Below are 25,173 nucleotides of genomic sequence, written 5' to 3' on the forward strand. Positions count from 1 at the left end.
CCACGGAGAGACTCGGCGCGCACCGATGACGTAAAGGGCACTTCTTCTCATGACAACACAGGCGCTGCAGGCTGGAGCATCTACAGGCGCCTGAAACAGGTAAATCACGGCGGTTGGCCACCGCTGCCTTCGCACAGACACATGCAATCGAAGGAAAAGTTGCGGTTTGCTTCACGGGGATTTGAGAAAATACCCTCTAGTTGAGCCACATTGACGACCGAGCCTCTCACACTCCCACCTCGGCCCCAATTTGCGGCCTTGAGCTAAAGCTAGCGCTATGTTTACACAAACCGTGGCCAGGGTTGAGGTGTTGTAATGTTGTAATGCGAAGGGATATCCCGGAGCCGGCAGCTTGGTCCTGATTCTGCATCAATGTGTGTCGTCACATCTGTTAAACTGCTAACTAGCTCCATGCTAACGCTGTAACGTTCGGTTTTCGCAGCCCGATAAGACGAACCGCAGTTTGAAATATGACCAATACTGGTTCTGGTGCTTTGTAGCAGACATGCGTGTCGCAGTGGACATCAATTCAAATGTCATTTTGCTCATGTAAGCTTTGGCGCCAGCAGATAGACCGATCCTGTGTTTGTAACGCATGTTTGCTGGTGCCTCTTCCCACATCGTGGCTCACCGCTGCTAAAGGGATATATTACTATAAGTATTGCAGCATTCGTCTACATTACTGCACAGTTAATGCTTTTTTTTTAGCTTTATGTTTTCGTTATTTATGTGTATTATTGGGGTGGAGGAAATCCCTGTCAATTAAAGTGAAAGTATCTAAAAGATGAATCTGTGGATTTGAAGTTGATGATCATCAGGGTGGCTCAGTTACTACTTGTTATTATGACACAGTTGTATTTCTCATGGAACCGTTACTGAGGAGCTAAATACACCAGAAAGAGATCCCTGATGACTGACAGGCTTCTGAGTGATTTCCATGAAACACTTTTGCTGAGAAACATTTAGTTTGCAGCGCCTTAATTAAAAGAACAAGGCCAACAGATGAATATCACACATTGAAATTAGGTAATAACACACATTTTAACTTTAAAGGCTTCTTTTCTCTCTCGTTTTCACAGCACAGTCATGAACTGGAACAAAGGTGGTCCGGGTATCAAGCGAGGGTTTGGGTTTGGAGGATTTTCTCTTGCAGGGAAAAAAGAAGAAGCCCCCGCCGTCCCTGACAAATCTCAAACATCGTTTGGACCCCCAGGATCAAGTGGGGGATATGGGAAGAACCAGCAGCTCCCGTCATTCTATAAAATAGGGACCAAAAGAGCGAATTTTGATGAGGAAAATGCGTGAGTATTACATTCCTCCCTTTATATTCCTCCATGGAGAGAACGGTCAGTGTGTAATGTTATTCCTACTATTGAATGAATTTCAAACAGCATCTTTCTCATTTAAACCAGGTATTTTGAAGATGATGAAGAGGATTCCAGCAGCAATGTTGATCTACCATATATACCTGCAGAGAATTCGCCCACACGGCAGCAAATGCAGTCTGGTGGTGGCGGCGGCTCAGACAGTGAGGATGACCCACTGGATGCCTTCATGGCAGAGGTTGAGGTGAGCAGATAATTTCACTTAAACAGATAGAAACTAGTTTATAATTTCAACTGCTTAATTTGCTGTTCTCTTGTTTTGTTTTTTTCTCCTTCAGAATCAAGCAGCGAAAGACATGAGGAAACTAGAGGAAAAGGAAAAAGAGAAAAAGTCAGCCAAGTAAGACTTCATTTTACTCAGATTTATTCATTCATTTGACATTTTTAGTCGCCTCTAAGGTCTTTATGTAGGTGTTTAATTTGAAATTTGACCAGAGGAAAAATATATTGCTTAATTAAAACTAAATAAAAAATGTAAGTTTATCTTATGAGGGGCACAAATAATGGAACACACAACAGTGTTTTTGCTGGTTTAATAGATATTATCAGGTAAGTAAAGTGTTCTTAGTCATAGTGGGATGTGGGCTGTCTTGGGTGTATGAACGAGCCGCAGGGAAGTTTTTTTTCTCCGCTTCTCATTTCAGGGGTATTCGCGATGACATTGAAGAAGAAGATGAACAAGTGAGTGAGCCCTCCAAAGTTTTTAATCCACTACATCGCTGATCAGAGAGGTCTCCGGACCGAATATTCCCCCTCTGATCTCTGTTCTTGTAACACTCCATGCCTTTCCTTCTAGCCGACCATGCAGGTTGCATATTTAGTATCATTATGATGCAGATGTTTTTCTTGTGTAGAGTATTCTTGTCATCTTAGAGAAAGCATGTTTGAATTTTTTATATTTTTATTTATGTCAGCTATACACAGAATTGTAAGCAGAATTTTGTCATCTTGTTGCAAAGCTGAACATCTCTCCAGGTATATTGTGCATCTCTTTGTGTTGTCCGGATGCTGTGGTATGCAGCAATCTGGCTCAGTTTTTTTACATGAGGTGCTCTGCTCTCTGCAGGAAGCCTACTTCCGCTACATGGCAGAGAATCCCACAGCCGGCCTGACCCTGGAGGAAGAGGATGAAAACATTGATTATGACAGTGACGGGAACCCAATTGCCCCCACCACCAAGAAAATCATCTTGCCCCTTCCTCCTATTGACCACACTGAGGTACGGTTGGTTTTAAGAATTGTGTCTCAACTATGAATCACCATTTTGTGTTTTAATGTTGTGTTAAAGTATTTTGTTGTGATTTATGTGGCCTGTTTTTCACAGATTGATTATCCACCATTTGAGAAAAACTTCTACATTGAGCACGAGGAGCTAATCAACCTGACTGGAATTCAAGTGGTGGAACTAAGGCAGAAACTAAACTTGCGAGTAAGTCCACAATTCACTTATTGCAAATTTTACTGTATAACTTGTATATACACACTGTGGCCATTGTAACTTAGCAGACCTTTTACATGCAAAAAAATATATATACCACACGCTAATAGGAAAGAAAAAGTATAGTCTGGGCACTTAAATATTTTTCCTGCTCCCTTTCTTTGTCATTCTCAGGTATCTGGTGCTGCCCCTCCAAAACCCTCGACCAGCTTTGCCCACTTCACCTTTGATGAGCAGCTAATGCACCAAATCCGCAAGTCTGAGTTCACTCAGCCCACACCAATTCAGTGCCAGGTATAGTGCAAGTTTATTTTAAGGTTGCAATATATTTGGATATAAATTTTATTTTTTTTAAATAATGATGAAGACATTCTATTGGTTTTGTTTTAGGGTGTGCCTATAGCTGTGTCTGGACGTGACATGATTGGTATTGCAAAAACTGGCAGTGGTAAAACTGCAGCTTTTATTTGGCCAATGCTGGTTCATATCATGGACCAGAAGGAGTTGGAAGCAGGAGAAGGGCCCATCGCAGTTATCGTGTGTCCCACCAGAGAACTTTGTCAGCAGGTAAGCAAAGGGAAGAGATCTTGGGTTGAGATTTTGAAAGGTTAATTAATAGTTTTATTGCTCTAGATTGTACACTAATGTGTGTGACTTTAAATGTTCACCAGATCCACGCAGAATGTAAACGCTTTGGGAAAGCCTACTCATTGCGTTCTGTGGCAGTCTATGGAGGAGGAAGCATGTGGGAGCAAGCCAAGGCTCTGCAGGAGGGGGCAGAGATCGTGGTGTGCACTCCGGTAAGGGAACAGCCTACCAACCTGGCTATTGTAAAGAAAACTTGCACTCCACTGCTGCACCAAACAGGAGGTTTAATGCTAATCTGTGTTTGCACAGGGTCGTCTGATTGACCACGTAAAAAAGAAGGCCACGTCCCTGCAGAGAGTGACCTACCTGGTGTTTGACGAGGCTGATCGCATGTTTGATATGGGCTTTGGTGGGTTGAAATGATCTGTTCTGTAACAAAGATGCTGTCGGCCTGTTTTATGCACTGCAGCTAATTCCTTCTTTCCCCTTCAGAATATCAGGTTAGGTCTATTGCTAGCCATGTCCGCCCTGACAGACAGAGTAAGTGCTTTATGTAATTGGACTGTTTCATTGTCATAAGTTGTCAGGCTTCAAAGCATCTTTAATTACTTTGGATATGATTTCCTCCACAGCTCTTTTGTTCAGTGCTACTTTTCGAAAGAAGATCGAAAGGCTGGCCAGAGACATCTTGACAGATCCTATCCGTGTGGTGCAGGGAGACATCGGAGAGGTACGTGGCATCAAACATCTGCCCCAAAAAAAGCTACACATAAGCTGCTCCCAGACGAGCACTGAACTTCACAGTTCCTCCGAATATTCTCCCGGAGGAGGTGCACGTGTGAACGCAAATGTCTGAGTGAGGCTCTGCGGTTTCTGCGGACTTTCTTTGCCTGGCCTCCTTGTATAACATCCATAGAACTCCAGGAGAATTCGATGTGAGAAAAAAAAAAAAGACAAATATTCCCGGGTGTAAAAGCGGTGACACGCACGTTAGGAAACACGACAAAGATGTCAAGATAGTTTGTGGCTATAAGAGCTGATGATGGTGTCGGGGGTGCTGTAAGCATGATCACATGATTTCCGCAGCAGAGTTAATATGCTACTTCCTGCCTCTGCTGCATCCAGCTGTTTCGCCTGAACAATGCCGAGGATTTGTTGCTGTTGTAAACTCGTCTGTGCAGAGAACCTCCTGCTGCGTTGTGCATGTGTGAAAGACAAACTCTGGGTTAACTCTAGATCCAATTCTGCGGACTTTACCCGCAGGTCATGTCTGAAAACGGCTAACGAGGCAAATGCCAGTTTTTCAGAATGTTTGTGTTCATAAATTATAAAATTACTAATATATGTAATTTACAAATTCAAGAACAACAATTTTCCCTATTATATTCCATTGCATAATACTACAATATTTATTCAAGTTTCTTTTAAGCACTTATGCCTGTCATTGAAACATGAATATTGTGTTCCCTTTCTAACCAGGCCAATGAGGATGTGACCCAGGTCGTGGAGATGCTGCACAGTGGGACAGAAAAATGGGCCTGGCTGATCCGGCGGCTCGTAGAGTTTACCTCCTCTGGCTCTGTCCTTATCTTCGTTACCAAGAAGGCAAACTGTGAAGAACTGGCCACTAACCTGACGCAGGAGGGCTACAGCATTGGCCTCCTGCATGGAGATATGGACCAGAGTGAGAGGAACAAGGTCATCAGTGACTTCAAGAAGAAGAACTTGCCCGTTCTGGTGGCCACTGATGTGGCTGGTGAGTAGCCATTTCCTTCCCCCTTTGTTTGAACATCCACATGAACCTACTCATGTCAAGCATTTCTGGCATCTGAGGTTAACTGTATAACCTTATTTTAAAATACCCTAAGGGAAAGTACATACACGTACATTAAAGGTCACGGGCAGATCTGACACCTGTTGCATCAATATCTGTTCACTGAAAACACAGAATGGTTTGAAAAATCACCAAGTATAAAGAAAATATCAGCTTTTGCCTCACAGTAATTCAAAGAAAGTTATTAACTAACCAAAAAACACAGTTTTATGTGTAAACAACGTATATTAAGGCTCAAACTTATTAAATCACATCCGGCCCGGTCGTTACTTTTAACACAAAAGACGGGCGGCAATATATTCAATACAACACAAATAAACAGGTCACAAAAATCACACAATAGTCCCAGGGTTAACATAAAGGCCAAGAATAATATTTTCAAATTAGTCGGTTGAAAGATTGTTCCAACTAAGGCAAAAATAATATCACAAGTGGAGGCGTTGCGAGACGCTGCGATTCGAACGCAATGGAAACCGCACAGCCTCATCACAGTCCGGTCAGAATATGGGATCCCCGACTTGGTCATCCAGTGAAATATTCCAACATGTGGTATGATCCATAAGAGAAGCAGGATTCCCTGGTTGGCGTTTCACACATAAAACCTGCGGTATCCCCTAAACAAAGACTGGCCTCTTCCCCCATCTGAGCGCACCCGTTTATAACTTTTTGTGCCGTAGAATAAAATTTAAAACCATAGTCTATATTTTACCTTGTGCATATATCATCAATTCTCTGATAATTCCCTTTTTGTACATTTTCCAAATGTGAAAACAATAAAACTGACAACATGATCATTAGCAACATTTGCTCTACATTAGAGAAGGCAGGCGATCATTACAACTGTTGTTATTCCTCCTCAGCGCGTGGTCTGGACATTCCTTCCATTCGCACAGTGGTGAACTACGATGTGGCACGAGACATCGACACACACACGCACAGGATCGGTCGAACAGGTCGTGCTGGAGAGAAGGGTGTAGCTTACACTCTCCTTACCAACAAAGACACTACATTCGCTGGAGACCTTGTGCGAAATCTGGAGGGAGCGAATCAATCCGTTACTAAAGAACTGATGGATTTAGCCATGCAGGTGAGATAAATAAGTAGAGGAATAAGCAAAGTTTTACATTAATTAGCCTAAACCTCTTGTGTTTTGCGCTGGAATAATTTTTCTCTCTGTTGTTTCTCAGAATCCATGGTTTAGGAAATCCAGATTCAAGGGGGGTAAAGGGAAGAGGCCGAACATTGGAGGAGGTGGTCTTGGTTACAGAGAGAGACCAGGCTTGGGGGCTGAAAGTTCTGTAAGTTATTGATTACTGGACTGGAAATCTGCTTGTCATTGTCACAATCATTATTCTATGCTATAAAATAATAAACAAACGATTATTTCTGACTGAACATCTGATCTCTGACCATCTGACCACATCAAAAACCTCTATGATGGCTAAGATATTTCCTATAGATTGAGAAGACTCTAAGGGACGAGTAATGCTCTGTTGTGTTTGCAGGAGCGTGGCAGCAGCAGCTTGTTGTCTTCCACTAGCAGCTTTGAGGGCTACAGCAAACCAGCTACTGGGGCGATGGGGGACCGCATGTCTGCAATGAAACAAGCCTTCCAGGTACAATTCTGTCTTTTCCACTAAATATAGGTTCATGTTTTTTTGATAAAAAATACTGGCTGTTTTAATATGATCAGATGTTTCCATCATTAGACTTTGCACATGTGCTGTTATTATTTAAAAAAAAGCTTTTTGTTTGTGCTTGTAGTAAAGCACAGGCTTATTATTTCCATATTTGTCACCCGCATCATGTTAAACTGTCTTTGCTGCATTCTGTTTTCTTTTAGGCAGTTGCAAATTTGCACTCACAGCTGTTTATAGAAAAATAAAAATGAATTGCTTTAGAAAAGACTGACATTTCAAAACCTGTGTGAGACGATTATCAGTCCTCTCACCAACCTGACGATATATTTTTATTGTTTTATCTTACGAGGCAGTAAAATCTTTACTTTGAACTTTCATCACACCTTGTTTTTCCTCCAGGCGGTTAATATCTCCTTCTCGATGCTTCCTCCTCCTCTAGGCTCAGTATAAAAGCCACTTTGTGGCAGCGTCCAGCGGCCCTCCTAAGCTCAGCACCAAGTCTAACAGCTCGTCATGCTGGACCAGTGCTGGCAGTCTGAGCTCTGTGCCGACAGAGTCTGCTAATGGCTCAGAGAGGTCCCACTGTGCCACCTTGTCAATGTCAGGCTTCACCAGTGCAGGCACCCTGAGCTCAGTGCCCCCCAGTCTAACCAGTTCACAGCACAGCTTCCCTCAGCCTCAGCTTCCGCCTCCCCCTCCTCCTCCGCCTTCACCTCCCTCACAGAGAGACAGCTCACGGGACAGACACGTTGAAGACCGTGGGCGCCATGGGGACAGTCACCACCGCCACAGTGACAGGAGCGACCGACACAGCAGTGAAGATCGCCACAGCGACCGAGATCGGCACGGAGACAGAGATCGTGACCGCTACGGGGAGCGGGAGCGCCACAGCAGCAGCCGCCACAGCGACAGTCGTAACGGAGATGGGAGCAGGAGGGAAAGAGATGATCGGAGGAGCGACCGAGACGTGGGAGACAGGGGGAGTGGGGAGGGGAGGGACAGGGAGGGGAGACAGGGGGTGGGGAGGGGAGGGACAGGGAAGGGGGAGACAGGGGGAGTGGGGAGGGGAGGGACAGGGAAGGGGAGACAGGGGAGTGGGGAGGGAGGGACAGGGAAGGGGAGACAGGGGAGTGGGGAGGGAGGGACAGGGAAGATGATAGCTTTGCCGTTCCTGATCCACCAAAACGTAGAAAGAGCAGGTGGGACAACTAACGGGGGAAAAAATCAACACATCAGTAGAATAATTCATGCAACAACTGCTCCACGACAAGCTTGTCTGTGTAGGCAGAGAGCAGAGCATATCAGAGGCTGGTGCAGGCACAAGGCTCGAGGGGTACGTTTACTGACGCCAGTGTCAATTTGGCCTCAACAGTGTGTCAGACAGATCAACACAAGCAGCTCCGAGACAGCCACTGTACATACACCATCAAGACTGTTGTTATTATAAGTCAATAGGATCAAGCAATAGAGCTGTAACGAATCCTGTCAGTGAACAATTCCAAATTAGGGCGTGTTGGTTGTTGTCTTGTTTCTACTCACTGAGCCCCTAATATGCTTCTGTGCTTGCAAACCTGACAAATTTTCTTTTCCTTTTTAATGAATCTTTGCCAAGTGTGTTTGTGTGTTTGCATTTTCTTTTCTACAAAGCTAACTGTTAGAACCGTTTAATTTTTTTCTAAGGCGCTCTGTGATTACAAGTACATTAAAAAAAAAACTATCAGTAGCTCTTTTTGTGTCTTGTATTCAAGTTTTAGTGAAGTGCCTTTCCCTGGCATTTAGTCCGTCTGCTTTTGAAATGTGTTTTCAGGAACGTTTGTTTGTATGAGAGGGATTACAAGTGTTCAAATGGGAAGTTTTAATTAAAAACACTTCTCTTTATGTTTGTGTCTGTTTTCTGTCGCGAACAATCTGTCAGCCTTTCTGTTCAATCATAGAAAACAACTGTACATGAGTGGCTCAGAGATTTTTTTTCTGATCACAAGACCCACCATCTGTATTTCCTTTTTTACATTCTATTTTACACTCAGCTGTTTTTTTATGGCTGATGTGGTTTTATTGGAATTCATGAGGCAGCGCAACAGTCGTGATGACTGCTTTAAAATGACAGGGACCTTACACCTAGGGAACAAATAATTACATGTATGAAAAATGCTATAAATTCAGCACCAATAGTTCTATCTGTTGTGAACAGATAAACTAATAATGGGCTATGAACAAAAAAAAACGTCCTAAACACATAAAAAAATAGAATGTTAAGAAACAGGGGAAGCTTTTGAAATCGTCCTCACAGATCCCTGACCTGAACATCTGTGGGTAGATCCTAAACATGGTGTCTTTGCACTGCAGCTGACACTTGACCTCTCTCAGAGCTTGAAGTGATCTGCCAGATAAATGCGTAAAAATTCCTAAATGAAGAATGGAAAGTCTCTTAGCTGGCTACAAATAGCATTTTCAAGCTGTGATACCTGCCAAAGGGCGGTTACCTCGTAGGGTGCAGGTTGTATTGTTAATGTCTTTTTGCTTCAGGGGATGTTTTTTCATTTCAATTGCTCACGCCTATATTTAGTGACAAACAGTGAAGATGCCCTGTGGCATGGGAGGGTAGAATATAAATTAAATCATCATAAAATGCAAGCAAAATAGTATTTGAGTTGATAATTAGTTTTTAGGTTTGTTTTTGACACTGACATGGAAAAACAGCCGACATTCAACTGATTTAGGAAGGATAGATCAGTGACATCAGGCCAATAGTAATCTTCGCAAAAACAAACAACAAAATAAGTTAAACATTACTGCAAAAGGAACAAAGAGGTAATTTTTATACTAAAAAACGTCATAAGAAAAAAATCCACCTGATTTGAGTGGTTTGGACATTTTGAGACCAATATAGTTGGGAGGAATGATTTCAGGAGACCAGACATTTTCATTATTTAAGAGCATGAACCTATCATTTAACAAAGAGATGTAATAAAAAGTTTTTTCATACTTTTATTGAAGTTAACACATATTACCAAGAAAAACACAAAGATCGTTCTCATCGCATTTCATGTCATAATGAAAATATATTAATGACATTTTGTCATGATGAAAAACTCAAACAACTAACGAATAAGTATACATACAGATCGTAGGGGAGGGAGACGTTAACATCAACATATGATGCAATTTACATGTTATTATTACAAAGCTTTCTGACCATTATTGGAAAGATTCTAAGAGATTTTGTGTTTGTTTTGTCTCCTAATCCCCGTTTAAATTCACTTCAACTTCAACTTTCAACCTTGAACTTTATTTGTCCTCAGTGGGCAATTTGTGTTTACAGCAAGGGGTAAAACACATAAGACATAAAAACATAAAAATATAAAGACATCAAAACATAAAACCATTAAATTAGCTTGACAACAATCGTGTATCCCCACACACCCTTCCACCCCACCACACCCACAGTCTGAACAACAACAACAACAGTAGTAAAAGGTAACATAAACATGTTAAATGAATTAACGACAATAACAGTAATTAACGAAATGTGTGTTTTATTTTTTCAAATTATACTTCATTAAACTATATTACAAATACAAACGTGGTACATTTCTGTTTTCTTCATCAATAATTCTGTCTCAGGCTGAGACGGAATAAAAGAGACAAAAGAAAAACACACACACACACAAACAAGACGAGAGCACATCAAGGAAACGACAAACAGAAGCGAGATAAACAACAGACCGACCCCCCGCAGTGAAGGGAACTGTAATAAAAGACAGAGCGTGACGTCCTCGCTCCAGACGCAGCGCTGGTTTGTCCGGCAGGCCGTGAACGCCCCGCGAGCAGATGAGAGCCAATCGGGTTCGACATCCTGCCGGAGAGAGACGAGCGAAGCAGAGGGTTGAAGAAGCCGAGCAGCGGAGCACAGACTCACCGGCACCGCAGCAGCAGCGTCCGCCTCCCAGCCTCACAGCCTCCCAGCCGCGGTGAATGAGAGAGCCCGCATCCACCTCCAGCCCCCGAGCGAACGTGTTTCCCAGCCGGTGTGTCGCAGACGAGCAGCGCAGATGGTGAGTGCCCCTGCTCGGCTGTTGTGTGTCCGCAGCCTCCCCTCCCCTCGCTCTCTCCCTCTCTCCCTCCCTCCCTCCGCAGCCCCGCTCTCCTCCCGGCTCCTCTTTTCTCTCTGAGCGGAGGTGAGGTGATGATGTGAGGCTTTAGCAAAGCGGCAGCAGCCGCCGTGTTGTGTAAGCCACGGTGTTAATCTTTCATTTAAACACGGTGCTCAGGGCACGGGAGGAGATTTGGTTTATTTAAGGGACATCGGAACGCCCGCCGCTGTGCTGATCTTAATGCTAGCAACGTGCCGCACGTTAAAACGCCTGTTAGGCAGCTAGCTTGGTGGCTAATTAATATTAACCCCACAGTGTGATTGAAACATACTGAATAATACATGCAACTCGCATTACCCCTGCTTTTTCCAACAAGCTCTATTACAACCTGGCCATCCATTGTACCGTTCTCCTCCAAATTAGCCCTTGTGTTAATTGACATGTGGTTTAATTGTTCTGTATTGGTTAGAACAATAGCGGATAAACGTGTGTATTTGCCGATTTGAGCAATAGCTGCTGAGTGGTGCGTGTGGCAAACCAAGTGCAACACAACCGAGTGGTCTGTGCGAGGGGTTTGCAAACGATCCAACCCCAGAGACAAAGAGCAAACGCAATTAAACGAATAAGCACACGAACAAAAGCCGAATATTCATCCGATGCCACTGTTTTAATGGCGGCTGTGTTTACCGAACCCTTTGATCGAAACGTATCCACACATCGAGCTCACCATCCCACTTCCGAGGTTTTACCCCTGGTGCTGATGTAATTCAGGATATCATATTTACAGGAGGCATGAGAAGCCTGGTTATCCATATCCTCGTGTACATGCTCACACAACGATCCAGGACCATCATGTGCGTCTCAGCCACACAGTCATCGTAGAACAACATCAACAGTTATCGCAACATCATTTTTATCAGTAGCGATATAACCAGAGTCCAATATATTGATGTAATGCTTATAAATTGTGAGGAGGTATAACACACACTTTGTCTACCTAAGATTTGTAAAATGTTTTGTCTTTTTATAAATGTTTGTCATTATCTGATGGACTGATGTGAATTATTTTTTGATAGTGATATAATATCAACTCAGCCCAATTCAACATATCTTATCTACACGGGGCATGAAGGACCTGGTTATTCATATCCTTGTATACATGATCATATAAGGTCAGTCCATAGTGTCTTGATTCCTCAACCTCTCAACCAACAGATAGTGTTCACATGCCACAGTATCCAGGTGTAAACTATAGGATACTTGGTGTACATGCAACCACGCTCCATTAAAACTTAAGGTTAAAGGATTCGTTAAATATCCACAGCATTCTATGATCTCGCTAACAGCTGCTGTGAGTAATTCCTGAATTGGCTGAGCAACAGGATTATCAACATTAGATCCCAAACTCTACACTGGGTGGGAGAAGACATGTGTTCCACTCTGTCTGTATACAAATGTCTTTGTCTGTGTTTGTTTTGTCACATAGTTTAAAAGCTGCCCTGTGGTCGGTTAAAACCACTTTTTATCCGTCCGGGCCACCACATCAACAGCAGTCTGTCATTATAACCCTGGCATATGGTGACGAGGCTTAAGTAAACACTGTATATGGTGATTTTCATTTCCTGCCACTGTCAGTGGACTGTATTTTCAGTAAGAGTTGACGGCACAGATTGACACCCTGCTCTGCTGGCTGATTTACGTCAGTGATCTGGGGGATTTGAGAGGCTGTCGTTGTAATTTGACTGACTTTGTATCTTAAAAAACAAAAATTTAATAATGCAGATTGAGGGGGAAAAAGCATATTAAACAAAGCTGCACAATTAGGTGTGATAACGTTAGTTTTGTTTGACCATGTGCTCATCTGTCAAACAATGGCCATTAACGGCACAAAAACCTGATTTGCTGGGCACGTTAGAGGCACCATATGTTGGGAAGAGGGGGTGTTCGCCTGCTGTCAGATGTGAAGAACAGTTTTAAATGGGTTGCCAGCAGGTCCCGAGCCAATGAGCTGCAGGGAAAAGTGGTCAGATAAATAGTTTGTATTGGAAGCATTCTTATCCAATTCTCTCCCATTCATTTATTGTGTTACAAGTATAGGTGGCTATAAGTAATTGATTGTTTTTCGGATTGATTGCTTAATATTGTTTTGTGTACATTTTGTGTCTGTTCCCCAGTGCGTCATATACATACATCCAATAAACTATTCCTCTGTTCAATTTTTTTTTAAAAAGGCACAATTATCTGTTTGTCTTGTCCTCTGGAGAATATAAATAACACTTAAGCCAAACTTAAGTCTATATTGAGCTCAGACACTGAAGGCGAGACACCTAATGTGCTGTCGCCTTGATTCGATTTATTTATTTTCGATGTCTTAACATGGTTCACTTTGGTCTTCTGGAAATCAGATCTCAGTTTGTTGTAAAGGTGTAGCTCTTAAACCTGTACAACTTTAAATCAGTTTCAATAAGATGACAAAAGCTAAATGCTGCATTGTGATCATATCTTTTTTTTTTTTAACTCGCATTGCTTTCTGCCTCTGTGGCTTTCAGCACTAATCTATTGTTGGAAATCTGGTTTACATGTAGTGTTTCGTTTATTTCAGTGACTACTATGTTTACAAGGCTGCTATTGACCTTGTACTGAGTCAGACATTAGTCAGATTATGATGTTTGCACAAGTTTTTGATAGAATACTTCAGTCATATTCCCATTGCATAATATTACCGTTACAAAGCTCATGTCAACATTACTTCCACCACGTCATGCGGCCCACGATCCTGCGATATATATTTAAAACCCAAAGGTGAAATAGTTAAATGCACGATGCTAACGTTGCCTCTTTTGAGTGTTTTCTTTCTAATTTTGCAAAAGCTTATACTCCTTGTTTTTTTTTTTCCCAATTTGTTGACACCAGTACCCAGGACACGTGTCGCCAAGCAGTTGGAAACTGAAAACTTCAACCAGACGTTAGAATGAGATTAAGACACAAGGTCCAAAGAGTCCACATATCTAATTAGATTGTAGCTTATTCTGAGTATGACCTTATTTGGGTTCAGGTAATCAGAAATAGCTGCCAATCTTCTTAATATTGGAATATTTGTGGTGTCTAGTGACATTTATGAACAAAAGACTGCTCACATGTCACGTTTCAAGTCCGTTGAGCTCTAAAGGAAATTTGTGTGTTTAGCCCCATATCATTTTTGGGAAATAAGCCTTATGTGGAAAACGGGTTAGAAACATTAGTCCTTCATTGTCCCAGGCTTCAAAATCTCCATCCACAGTTTAAGGACCCTTCAGTTTCAGCGTGTGATGGAAATTTTCTGTGATGGCAGTACTTGCAGGACAGGGCTTGTCATGTTAAATTCCAGCCCTGAAGCAGAATTTGGTTTATGAGGTGTTCCCTCTTCTCTGCTCAGTGATAACATCTGATCACTTGCAGCACTTGAGGCAGTTTTCTTCACAACCCCTTCAAAGAGGTTGCAGATGACAGCGAGCCAGTCAACACAGGCTCCAGCTACCCAACACATTCTTTCACAGGCCGTCACTTGTTTTGTTGTTTGCTATTTTTAAGAAGTAAAATTACATACAGACCAGGTGCTACAGCAAACCATCATTAACCACTGGTTTATTAGTTCAGGTTCACAGATCAGTAACTGGACCTTGATGTTGGCTTTTTTTTATTCATGATTCAATCATTAGTATCTGATTTTATTAACTAGAAATAGTCCAGAACCAGTTTTCAGTCTGGTATTGAACAGATCTTACACAATTTGTGCCCTGAGGTACAAGGAAACACTTGAGGGGTTTCTGGCAAAGAAAGTCACACAGGTCAAAACTTAAGTCATGGGAGCAAAAGTTGCTGACTACTCATTACAAGTAAAAAATCTCAGAAATACTATTTGTGAAGGTGTGTTTTGGTTTTTCCACAACTAATAACTTTCAGTTCGTCTTTGAACAGAATCACACAGAATTAGAAACCTTCATAAATACAGTATCTAAAGGTGAAACAAAAAGGTAATATACTTAATATAATATACTTGGCATTTTTTTCACATTTGGCCTTTTTTCTCATTTTATTTCTCAATTAATTGAGAAAATGATCTGTAGACTGATGAGTCTCAGAAATAATGATTAGATGCAGCACTAATTTCTTCACCTCTTTTATGACAATCTTGAAGTTCCTGTTATCTGGTATCTAGCTGCATTTTTTTTTAGCTGGACCTGAACAGCCTCTGCAGACGAGACAAAAAACAAGTTTCAGTTTTAGTAATGAGACACACTGACGGTCAATACCCTTTGTCTTAAAACACAACAAAATGCCCCGTCATTGTCTCGCTTCCAACAGGAAGTTGGATAAAGGGTAGAGAAGCAGTGTCTGACCAAAAGACCTGACACGCTCCCAGATGTGATTACTCTGCAGACTGGTGAACTGAATCTGCACTGAAGGAGCAGACAGTTTCATCCTACCACTACCCAGTTCCCCAGTCAGTCTCATGTTGTGCAAATATGAATGATTTGCCTCACAGGGAAGTAGTTTTCCTTTAGGGCTGCATGTTTTTTTCTTCTTCTCACTCATCTCTTCCACATATCTTGCTCAGTCTCTTCATGTTCAGAGTAGCTGATGGAAGACTGCTGCCAAGTCACGGCTGCATATCTTCCCTGCAGCAGCAGTTTTAGTTGTTGAAACAGTGCCATGGCTTCTGGGTCCAAAAATTATAATGCAGGCTGAAAAAAGAATTCCTTAAAACTGGTTTATTTGCTAGAACTTTCCTGGAAAAATGTAGTTTGTTACAATTGGCTTAACAACTGATAGATGGGCTTATTAACAATTGTATTTTTTGCACCACCCTTTCCCAAAACATTAAATAATGATCATGCTTCTGAGTTTAAGGTACGAGAAAGAGTGGGAGCCTTGTTTTGGATTAATGACATAAGACGTTTGTTAACATAGCGCCTGCCTTCCCTTCTAGGGGCCTGTTGCAGTGAATCGCGTACCATGGTGTGTATTCAGTGATGAGCAAGTGCAAGGGAGAGGGAGGGGCTCTCTTTATAGGGCTGATGGGCAGAATACAACAAGACGAAGAGGAGACTCTTTAACCCTCCTAATCGTCTTTACAGTTGCTGTAGCTGGTTTAAATGGCTGTAGTTTACATTGGCAGACGTTTTAAACGCTGTAATTTAGACAAGAGTTTGGTCTGGGCTGTAGTTTTGGTTCCTTTCAAAAAGCATGTACAGACATTATTTTGAGGTGCATGCGTGTTGCATATATCTTCAAATTTGTCTCCTGTTACCCTTAATATAGATATTGGTTAGAAGGATTTCAGGGGATACTCAAGATCTTCAGTGTGCAGTTAAAGCAAGTCAATATTTTGAGGCTTCCGGTGTAGACAGTAAAGACCTGGGCCAAGACTCCATCTTCTGCTTGTCATTCACTGTTAAGAGTTTGTCTAGTTTATTATATCAAACACACCAAACAAACGGGGATACTTTTTATTGGTGTCTTAAGTCCAGATGACATTTTGGCTAATCTCTATCAACAGCTACCTGCCTTTGAATGCAGATAAATTTAAAAAAGCTGATAGCTGATGCATTTCAGTCACCTGCAGGCAACTGAACCTTGCTCAAAAATGATTGGTCAAACCAGAACTGGAAACCAGAAAGCTTCTGACCTTTTCCCTTGCCTAGAGATTCTGCAGCTTCACATGATGCAGAATCCGATTAGTCAGGGTAAATATCAATTCATAACACATTTATAAACAACTTTTTAGATCTTGTTTGATCTGCACAAAGTAAAAAAAAAAGATATATTTTTACTGGGCAGTTATGTGCCTGTTTTTCCACACTAAGCTAAGCGGCTGCTGGCTGTAGCTTCATACTGAATATGCAGATGCAAACTGAGTGAATTTCCCTAGACTAAGTCTTTAAACAAATATTAAGAGAAAAGGGCACTCAATTAGACTGGAGGCTCATGGAACATTTGCAACATGAATACAGAACACGGTACACGCCCGGGCTGGCCTGATCAGGTGTGATGAAAATTAAAGCGAGCACTCGATGTGTGAGGGATTGATGCTGTGAGGTAAGAGCCGAAGCTCTATTGCAACAAGATTTCCCCACTTATGTGAACGTGTTCTTTGTTTGGTAAGATACAACTCTCTAGCAGGCTCCAGCTTTTCACACTCTGCTATGTCCAATTGCTTCACAGTTAAAGCAGTGCCGGGCGTTTCAGAGCTAATTACTTGCACAACAAATGTTAACATTGAACACCATGTTCTGTGCTCATGAAGGCGTTTCATTCACCGACACCATGCAACGTCTTATCTCCGTTGTGGTGCTGTGTGAGATGTATATTTCTGATCGGTTAATTCACTCTGCATGATGAGGCGTTCGTACAGAGCAAGTAGTCGTTAATTGAGATGGAATTTAGCTGCTAACAAAACTGACGTTCCCGTCGGGACCCTGCATGACAGAGGAAGTCAGATGTGTCATAATGACTTCCTGCTACGTTTGTGCAGTTCGGTGACAACTGAGACTCATGTACATATAAGGCCAAAGAAGACTAGATGACACAAGCTTATCTAAAGCCTGCCAGTGTGCGTGGAATGCGTGCCTACTCCCTAACATGGTAACTAATCTTCGTTTTTTTTTTTTGACTACCAAAAAAACATTGGCATATCTTCTCTTTCTCTCAGATCAGTTTTCCTTTTTTAGCCAATTTGATTTCATGATTTCATATGTACAAATAGCCTGCTGTTGACTTCTTTTAAGTGCTCCTGCAGCCTCGCACTGAAGTAAACCTTCTCTACAAATACACCGTGGCAATTTCTCTCAGTCAAACTTCAGTTTTCAGTTTTCCACCGTGTTAAATAATTTGGAGAAGATCAGCATCGTGTCGGCTCAGCAGTTGTCCTGCGGCAGCAGGATGTGGTAGGTCGGTTGAGCGAACAGCCTGCTAGATAACCAGCAAAGTTTGAGCTGCTAACAGCAACATTAACTGAACTCAGGAGGATCCAGGGATACAGAGGAGACAGACATGATTGCATCTACAGGAAGCTGCATGGCCTCACTGTTAATGAGACGTTTATTTCTAAAGCATGTCGTCGGTTCTCATAAGTGCAGACAACCCTCTGCTGTTGCTTTAATGCACCACTCAACAAGGTCAAAAATACTAAGTGGTTGCTTACCAAAGAAGGAAATGACTATAGACTGTACAACATGAGACAATGTGAAGAGGAGCCATCAGAGATATTACTAGACTCTTTACAGTGTGGTAGCAATGACTTGCATACCTCGGGTTGTATTGGGTTGGGAGATATGTTGCACATCAGTGATTCCGACATCTTTGTTCGCAGCTGTTCGTGGTTAATGTACAGCGACAATTTTGTGCTGATGTCTTCTGAAGAGAAACTGTTAATATACTCGGCTTCATTACTTATCTCCTAGAGACATTTGGTCCTCCGCCAATGAGGTTATGTTTTTTTAACCCCTGTCCATTGGTTTTGAAGCAACTTCTGGACTTACTGTAAGGATATTGTATCGGTTAGGAAAGATCTGAGTCTTTTCAGACATTTTCACTGATTTCCCAGGGAGAAATTCACAATGTAGCTCGTTTTAATTTAAGGAGACACACTGAGTTCTAGTTTAATAATGTGATAGAAAGCTGAATCCCATTTGTCTGACCCTTATAGTTTTTCAGCCACTTTACTTTTTTTCCCAGCAACTTTACTTCACTTTTAAAAGGAAAAGTTTTTACGTGCTTTTCATTAGTCAGTTAATCAGCTTTTGAGCTCAACTCACATCAGCACGTCAACATTTTGTGAAGAAGGTGGATGCACATACTTCCTGCTATGCATCTGCTTGATTCTTTATTTTTTCCTAAAAAGAGTGAGAGCAAGCAGCAGTTATCTGTCGAAGCTCTCGCCATCTTTGCAAGTCTGGTCGCTGTCCCACAATGCCCCTTCATCCACCCCTTCCTCCAGCTCCAGCCAAGCGGCCTTACATAACAGGGTTTTAGCAGAGTCTGCAGTGGACTTTTCCCCCTGCCTGAACAGAGGCTGCCCTTCTTCCCTGCACACTGGCTTTTCCATGGCAGTTACTGTGCGAGCGTCTGAATGTCTCTCTGTCTGTTTATTATCCGCTTGAACTACCTGTTAGTCCTGCTTAAAGACGAGGCCGTGCTTGTTGCTGCCAGGGACATACACTTACTACTACTCTGTAACTTTGTCCTGCTTCAGAGATCATTGAAGCTTTTCTCTCTCCTCTGAACCCTCTCAGCGCATTGGGGGAAGTACTTTAATTCCTGCTGTCATCGCCAGCCAAACTGCAATTAGATGACTAAAACGACGACACCTACAGTGTGCACAGAAATGTGGGGACCTGCGTTAAAAATGGCAGCCAGAAACATCAAAGTATAAAACCTACCAATGGGAGCTGGGTGACAGAAACTCTTTATTACACGCATGGAAGGAACGTGAAGTATTTTCACAGATAAAGACTGGCAGAATACGTGTCATTCATGTTATTTCACTAAGAAATCTCCCACCATTTTATTAGATTTCAAGTTATTTTGCCTTGTGGAGTTTCTGAATTAGAAGGCAGGTTCTTTGCTGCTCTGCTATGTTATGTTGAGAGCAGTGTCATGCTGAGCGTCCCACAGCGCGGCTCACATGACCAGACAGAAGGCACCTGATCCTTTCCCCGGGGTGCTAAGAGACAGATGGAGCGAATAGAAGTGGAAGGAGAGGTGGAGAGATCAGATTGACAATACTAACAGACTGGTCAAGGTAACAAGAGGACAGTAGAAAACATCCATCCTTGTGAAGTTCTTCTGCTGCTTGTCATCTGCATGGATTAGACATGTGGAGCGGATTTCACCTAATAATTGTTGTTCCGTGTAAGAACATAACCAAAGTCTGTACGTCTATCTACTAATTAAAATCTGTCTGTCTGTATGTGAAACCCTTATCTTGAGAGCCATCTTATAAGCTTCACATTCAGGAAGTGTATTGTTAAGAGCCCAAGGAAGAATTTGGTGTGATTTGGACACGTGATACTTTTAATATTAACACATTTTAAACTTGAATGTCACTCAGAAGAGTACATACCTCTAGTCCCCTCTAGTCTGTTTTTTTTTTTTTCTTCATCAAGATCCATGAGTAATTCCCTGGGAAAACAGTGGAAATGTTTTAAAACACTTCATCTTGAAATGTTAAAGTTAAAAAAAAATAAATCCTGGATCCGCCTTCTGCTTCAATGGCAACGGTGGCTTGGACTAATCAGTGTAAATGACCTTGTCGATCACAACAACAGTGCTTTCAAGACAAAAGTAACCGTAACAGATTCTCCAGTTCGAGGTTCTGCGTACTTTGAATAAACAGGTGAACAGCTCTTTGTGCAGCAGCCGTGGTGCAGCTTCAGGGTTCTGTGGACGGAGCTCAGCAGCAGGTCTTTATTTTGCAGCGGCTCTCTACTGCAGGCCACTTTAACAGTTTCAGAAAGAAAGTTGAAACCAGCATTACTACAGGACAAGCAAACAGCCCATCCCAAACAGGCGGGCTTTGAACTGGCACTGCACAAGAACATTTAAAATACGTCTTACATACATATATCTTACACTTTGTTTTTTCTTTGCTTTTCCAGGACACCAGAGGCCCCACTGAAGAAAAACCTGTCCAGCGATCAAAGGTAAAATATACACTGCCTGTCTTCTTTCTCATCCCTCATTCACTGTCCTCTCGTCATCTGTCTGTTATTACTGTTGCCCCCACTTCACTTTCATCAGCTTTTGATCTCTGAGAAAAGCAGAGGAAGTCCTTCCTTCATTTTGTGTCTTTGTAAAAGCGTAGCTTTCATCTCACTGAAGATCAAGGTGTACATCGCCTCCTGTTGGTGCATCTGGTAGTAAATTGTGTATTTATGTCGCTCAGTCTTTCAGCTTTAAGACTCAAAAGGAAGTCTGTACATCATGTGAGAAGACTGTCTACCCAATGGAGAGATTAGTTGCCAACAACCTGGTCTTCCATACAACATGCTTCTGCTGCAAGCACTGCAATGCCAAACTCAGGTGATTATATTCTATTATATTACTATCCCTGTGTTTACTTCACTTTGGTTTGTGTATTAACTGTTAAACGTCTCACTTCCTCGCAGCCTTGGCTCCTTTGCAGCTCTTCAAGGCGAATTCTACTGCAAACCCCACTTCCAACAGCTGTTCAAAAGCAAAGGCAACTATGACGAGGGCTTTGGACGCAAACAGCATAAAGAGCTCTGGTCCGCCAAGGACCAAGAAAATATGACAAAGACGGCATAATCATGTCTCCCTGTGTCCCCCCCTCTGCCTCTTCCTTTGCCTCCTCGTAACTAACACCTCCAGTACATCACAATGAACACATGCCTCGTATGCTGGGGCTCTGTTAAATCACCCACACTCTCACTCGCTTTTTAAATTCCATCAGAACAGATACATGCACAAACAGCTATGAAAAGACTGGCCAGTCTTAATCCATACCGCTTAAAAATTTACTTTAGGTATATATTTTGGGTTTGCTATTATTGATATTTGTATTTTCCTAATTTTATTTTCCAATTTCCTCTATGGAATTGGTTGTTGATTGTGACCAAAAACATTCTCTGGTATGGGGAGTATTACGATAATAATAATATTTTTTATTATTTTTAATGATTTGCACCCATTAATTCTTAACTATATGAATTGTATGCTCAGGCAAACATATCAGAGGGGTTACGGAGCATCCATGTTTTGCAGTCGAGCATACACTCAGGTCAATTTTCACCCACGGATTTAAAACAAATAGTAAACATTTCCTCATGTTAGCAAAACACAAATCAAAATAATAGTCCTCGGTATTGTGACTTTGCTGTGACAGTTTTGTCAGTTTGTCAGGTTTCATATATTTGAGGAACAAACAGGGTACAGAGTACTGTAACATAACCGCACACATCAGCAACAGCTCACCTCTCGTTTTTATTTTTTATTTCACTTATTGTTCGCATCATCCCATCGTTTGTTCTTATCTCAATGACCGGTTTGAGTCTTATCGTTGCATGTTGGTATGACTGAGTCTTAATAGCCTTATCTTATGACTGTATCAATCTTCTGTGTTGTGAATGATTTTGTCTCATTGATGCATAGCAGACCACTTTTTAACGTTTTTTAGAAAGCACTTGAGTTTGGATTCTGATGTCATGGCATAAGTTGATCCTCTCTGAGCTTTTACCCTCGAGATTCTTCTGGAACTCTCTAATTGTGTTTTGTATACTATCTGTACATAGAGCTGTAGTTCGTGATTAGTGAACATTCCCCGTCATGCCGTACTCTAGTCTTGCACATACGACCACGTGTGATCACCAGACAAGATTCTGATAATCGCAGGGAGCCGGCATCCGTAAAACACGCTTCACTTCATCGTATGAAACATTTTAACAGGAGCTGTAAACGCAGTTAAATTCAACTTCCATTACAGTTCTGTGCTACAAATGTGGATGTTGATGGACGGAGCTTAATCTTTGCAAGAAACCACACAGATTTGTTCCTTTATTACTTCACACTCAGTTCTTGGCATCTTCTGATGAGTTCCCCTCTTGCTGTATTTGAGTGTGTTCCTATAATGTGCCAGTTTTTAAGGGGGACATAGACACGCCCACTTGAACATCCATTGTTATTTGTTCCCCCCCAGTCATCCCCTTAAGCGTGAGCAGGTGTCCTTTTTAAATAAATGCCTTCCTGCTCTCAACTCATGTCTTATTAGCTAAATACATCTTAGCACCTGGACCTATTTCTTAATATTGAATTTACAGTAGGTGGCTGATGGAGGGTTCATCACAGTAGGTTGTTGGTCCCCGGATGTGCTTCTTGCAAAACCCAGTGCAGAGCACCCCCTGCTGGGGACAGTGCGACAGTAGTGTCTAGTGTAAGAGTAAGAAAAATAACTTTGCCCAAGAAGTTCTCCACAGAGCCTTTATTTGATGTTTTTGAATACGTTGCCTCAGCTCGCAGTGCAGCTGCTGCACTCCAGCCACTTTTGATCGTATTTAATCGCAACACCTAAGAGAAATTAAATCCAGTTAGACACGATTTCCACAACTCTTCTTTCATTCTGTGCGAAGAATGAGTATAAAGCCATTCAAATATCTAATTTTACAAAATGTCTGAATATCACTGAGACTTGACTGACACTTGAATGACACAAAGTACTTTTTGTGACTGAAGGGTTACTGTGAATTTAAGCATGCTGTGCAGGATACAAAGCTAAACTTAACAGATGGATATTTGCTACTTTTTTAAGAGAAGCCTTAGAAACAAATAGCTGATCTTACTGCTTTTTTTTTCAATTGAGACTATTTGAGTGCACAGATCTTTACAAAGAAATCTCCTGATCATGCCTTTTCAGAAGCAGACCTGGTTACTCTTGAGTCCCACTCTTTAACATATATTTACTTCACCTTACCAGCATCCATTTTCCCAATCAAACCACTTTTTATCCACATATAATGTACAACAATTAAAACCCTTCTGTGTGACAATGTATCCCTTATATTTTCCTCCTTTTTATTTTATTTTATTTTAAACCGGTCCTCTGGATCCCTGAGAATGCTTTAAAATCAAGAGTATTGTATCTAGAAATGCTGTCTTTGTCATTCTCCGTTAGCAGTTCGCCAAGGTACAGCTGCAAAATCTGTGAATTGCAACGTCTACGTGTAACAGAGCAGACAAGGTACACTTTACACTGGTGCCAAGAGGCTCAGGTGAATGATTGCAGTGTAACGTTTTCAATGTTAGATCTGTGAATCATTTCATTTTTGTGCTAAACTTGATGTGGACTTACTTTTCAATGCTGTTGTCATCGAGACATTTTAAATGTATGCATCTTTGGAAATGTATTCTGTATTACTGACTTGACCTGTGGATTGAGGTGGCCTTACAGCAAAAGGACACTCGGACTGTGTTTGCTGTCTATTCTCCTCTTTTCTCCCTTCTCTCTCTCTCTATTGCTTATTTGTGTAATGGAATATTTTCAAATGTAAGCGCCTCCTTTCTGCGCCTATATACACAATCATTTTGTGCATTTTCTTTCTTTTTCTTTCTTTTTTTCTTTTTACATGCTTTTGGAGAAAAATAAAATGCTGGTGTTGATTTAATTCGCTGACTTTAGTGTGTTTCTTTATGTAGAGATCCTTTAATCCCCAGGTGGTTAATGTCCTGAGAAACTTCACTCAAGAATACAAAAATGTAAAACTTAAAAATACACCGTGCCAACAATATTTGAGGACCTTTAACATTTTCAATACAGGATTTAAATATATAATATAGTGCAGAGGTCTTCAACAGGGGGTCCGTGCTGACAGTCAGCTGATATAAAAAATTGTCAAATCAACCAAAAATGTTGCGACCCCCCTCCCCCGCCTGCAGTACCTCCGCGGAACCCCTAGGGGTCGCAACATTTTTGGTTGATTTGACAATTTTTTATATTTTTGAAATTGTAAAATTTTTTTTCCAACCAATTTTTTTCCCACGAATTTAAATGTCTTTAAATACACATTAACATGAATCCGACATATTGTAGCGAACAGATAAATGGAGGCAGAAGACGTTATCTTTCAGTCAGCAATGCACACATTCAGCGACACACAACAATAAAAACATGAATATATGAACCTGTGTATTATTTGAATAGCTTAGTATTGAATGCGCAATAACAGGGTAGCTATGTTTATACATGGCACTAGGCCCAGTTTAATATAAAACACAATTTTATACAATATATATAGTAGGGGGGGGTCCCTGCTCCATCTCTCCATCAGTTTGGGGGTCCTTGGCCTGAAAAACGTTGAAGACCCCTGATATAGTGAAGTTAAGAAGAAAATGTAAATCCTCTTATACAATAATCAAGAATTGCAATTATAATAATGATAAAGATATGAATAATAACTTAATTTTTATAGAATTTTTTTCTAAACAATGTTACATGATTCACAAAACGACGTCTATTAAAAGAAGTACAACTACATTGAAATGCACATAGAGATGAGAGCTGCAGATTTAAATCCTGTGAGTAAATGGCTGGATTTCCTCCACTTAGTGACCGACAACCAGTCACAAAGCAGCGTTTAATACGGACCCAGCGGTTCACTGAACGTGTGATTTACCGACGGTTCCTGAAGGCATCGTGACTGAC

At 41.5% G+C, this 25,173-nt stretch overlaps 2 protein-coding genes across 3 annotated transcripts; both read left to right on the forward strand.

Moving 5' to 3' along the window:
- Nucleotide 1: 1 nt before the first annotated feature.
- On the forward strand, nucleotides 2-8,763 carry ddx42 (DEAD (Asp-Glu-Ala-Asp) box helicase 42). The gene is made up of 19 exons (XM_047343771.1): nucleotides 2-99; nucleotides 1,080-1,301; nucleotides 1,413-1,569; nucleotides 1,664-1,725; nucleotides 2,030-2,066; nucleotides 2,452-2,604; nucleotides 2,710-2,814; nucleotides 2,998-3,117; nucleotides 3,214-3,390; nucleotides 3,495-3,623; nucleotides 3,721-3,820; nucleotides 3,904-3,951; nucleotides 4,044-4,141; nucleotides 4,891-5,167; nucleotides 6,106-6,332; nucleotides 6,433-6,543; nucleotides 6,751-6,861; nucleotides 7,325-7,889; nucleotides 8,033-8,763. Exons 2-19 carry the CDS (start codon nucleotides 1,087-1,089, stop codon nucleotides 8,095-8,097), a joined length of 2,757 nt encoding a protein of 918 aa, XP_047199727.1. The 5' UTR covers nucleotides 2-99; nucleotides 1,080-1,086; the 3' UTR covers nucleotides 8,098-8,763.
- A 1,913-nt stretch (nucleotides 8,764-10,676) lies between these two features.
- Nucleotides 10,677-24,136, forward strand: limd2 (LIM domain containing 2). Of its 2 annotated transcripts, none has more exons than XM_035181398.2 (4): nucleotides 10,677-10,940; nucleotides 20,618-20,662; nucleotides 20,905-21,041; nucleotides 21,128-24,136. In XM_035181398.2, exons 1-4 carry the CDS (start codon nucleotides 10,938-10,940, stop codon nucleotides 21,285-21,287), a joined length of 345 nt encoding a protein of 114 aa, XP_035037289.1. In that variant the 5' UTR covers nucleotides 10,677-10,937; the 3' UTR covers nucleotides 21,288-24,136. The 2 variants fall into 2 exon arrangements, with proteins under 2 accessions (XP_035037289.1, XP_035037290.1); XM_035181399.2 differs by lacking the exon at nucleotides 10,677-10,940 and adding an exon at nucleotides 17,495-17,603.
- The last annotated feature ends 1,037 nt before the right edge of the window (nucleotides 24,137-25,173 follow it).

The sequence above is a fragment of the Hippoglossus stenolepis genome, chromosome 16 (assembly GCF_022539355.2).
Source record: "Hippoglossus stenolepis isolate QCI-W04-F060 chromosome 16, HSTE1.2, whole genome shotgun sequence".
NCBI lineage: Eukaryota > Metazoa > Chordata > Actinopteri > Pleuronectiformes > Pleuronectidae > Hippoglossus > Hippoglossus stenolepis.

What these genes read in the sequence shown, in the direction of transcription:
- ddx42 (XM_047343771.1), top strand. Translation starts at nt 1,087, where the DNA reads ATGAACTGGAACAAAGGTGGTCCGGGTATCAAGCGAGGGTTTGGGTTT. An exon ending in CCTTCATGGCAGAGGTTGAG is followed by an intron (nt 1,570 to 1,663) that starts GTGAGCAGATAA and finishes TTTCTCCTTCAG; the next exon opens with AATCAAGCAGCGAAAGACAT. An exon ending in GCTTGGGGGCTGAAAGTTCT is followed by an intron (nt 6,544 to 6,750) that starts GTAAGTTATTGA and finishes TTGTGTTTGCAG; the next exon opens with GAGCGTGGCAGCAGCAGCTT.
- limd2 (XM_035181398.2), top strand. An exon ending in AACCTGTCCAGCGATCAAAG is followed by an intron (nt 20,663 to 20,904) that starts GTAAAATATACA and finishes TATGTCGCTCAG; the next exon opens with TCTTTCAGCTTTAAGACTCA. An exon ending in CACTGCAATGCCAAACTCAG is followed by an intron (nt 21,042 to 21,127) that starts GTGATTATATTC and finishes ACTTCCTCGCAG; the next exon opens with CCTTGGCTCCTTTGCAGCTC.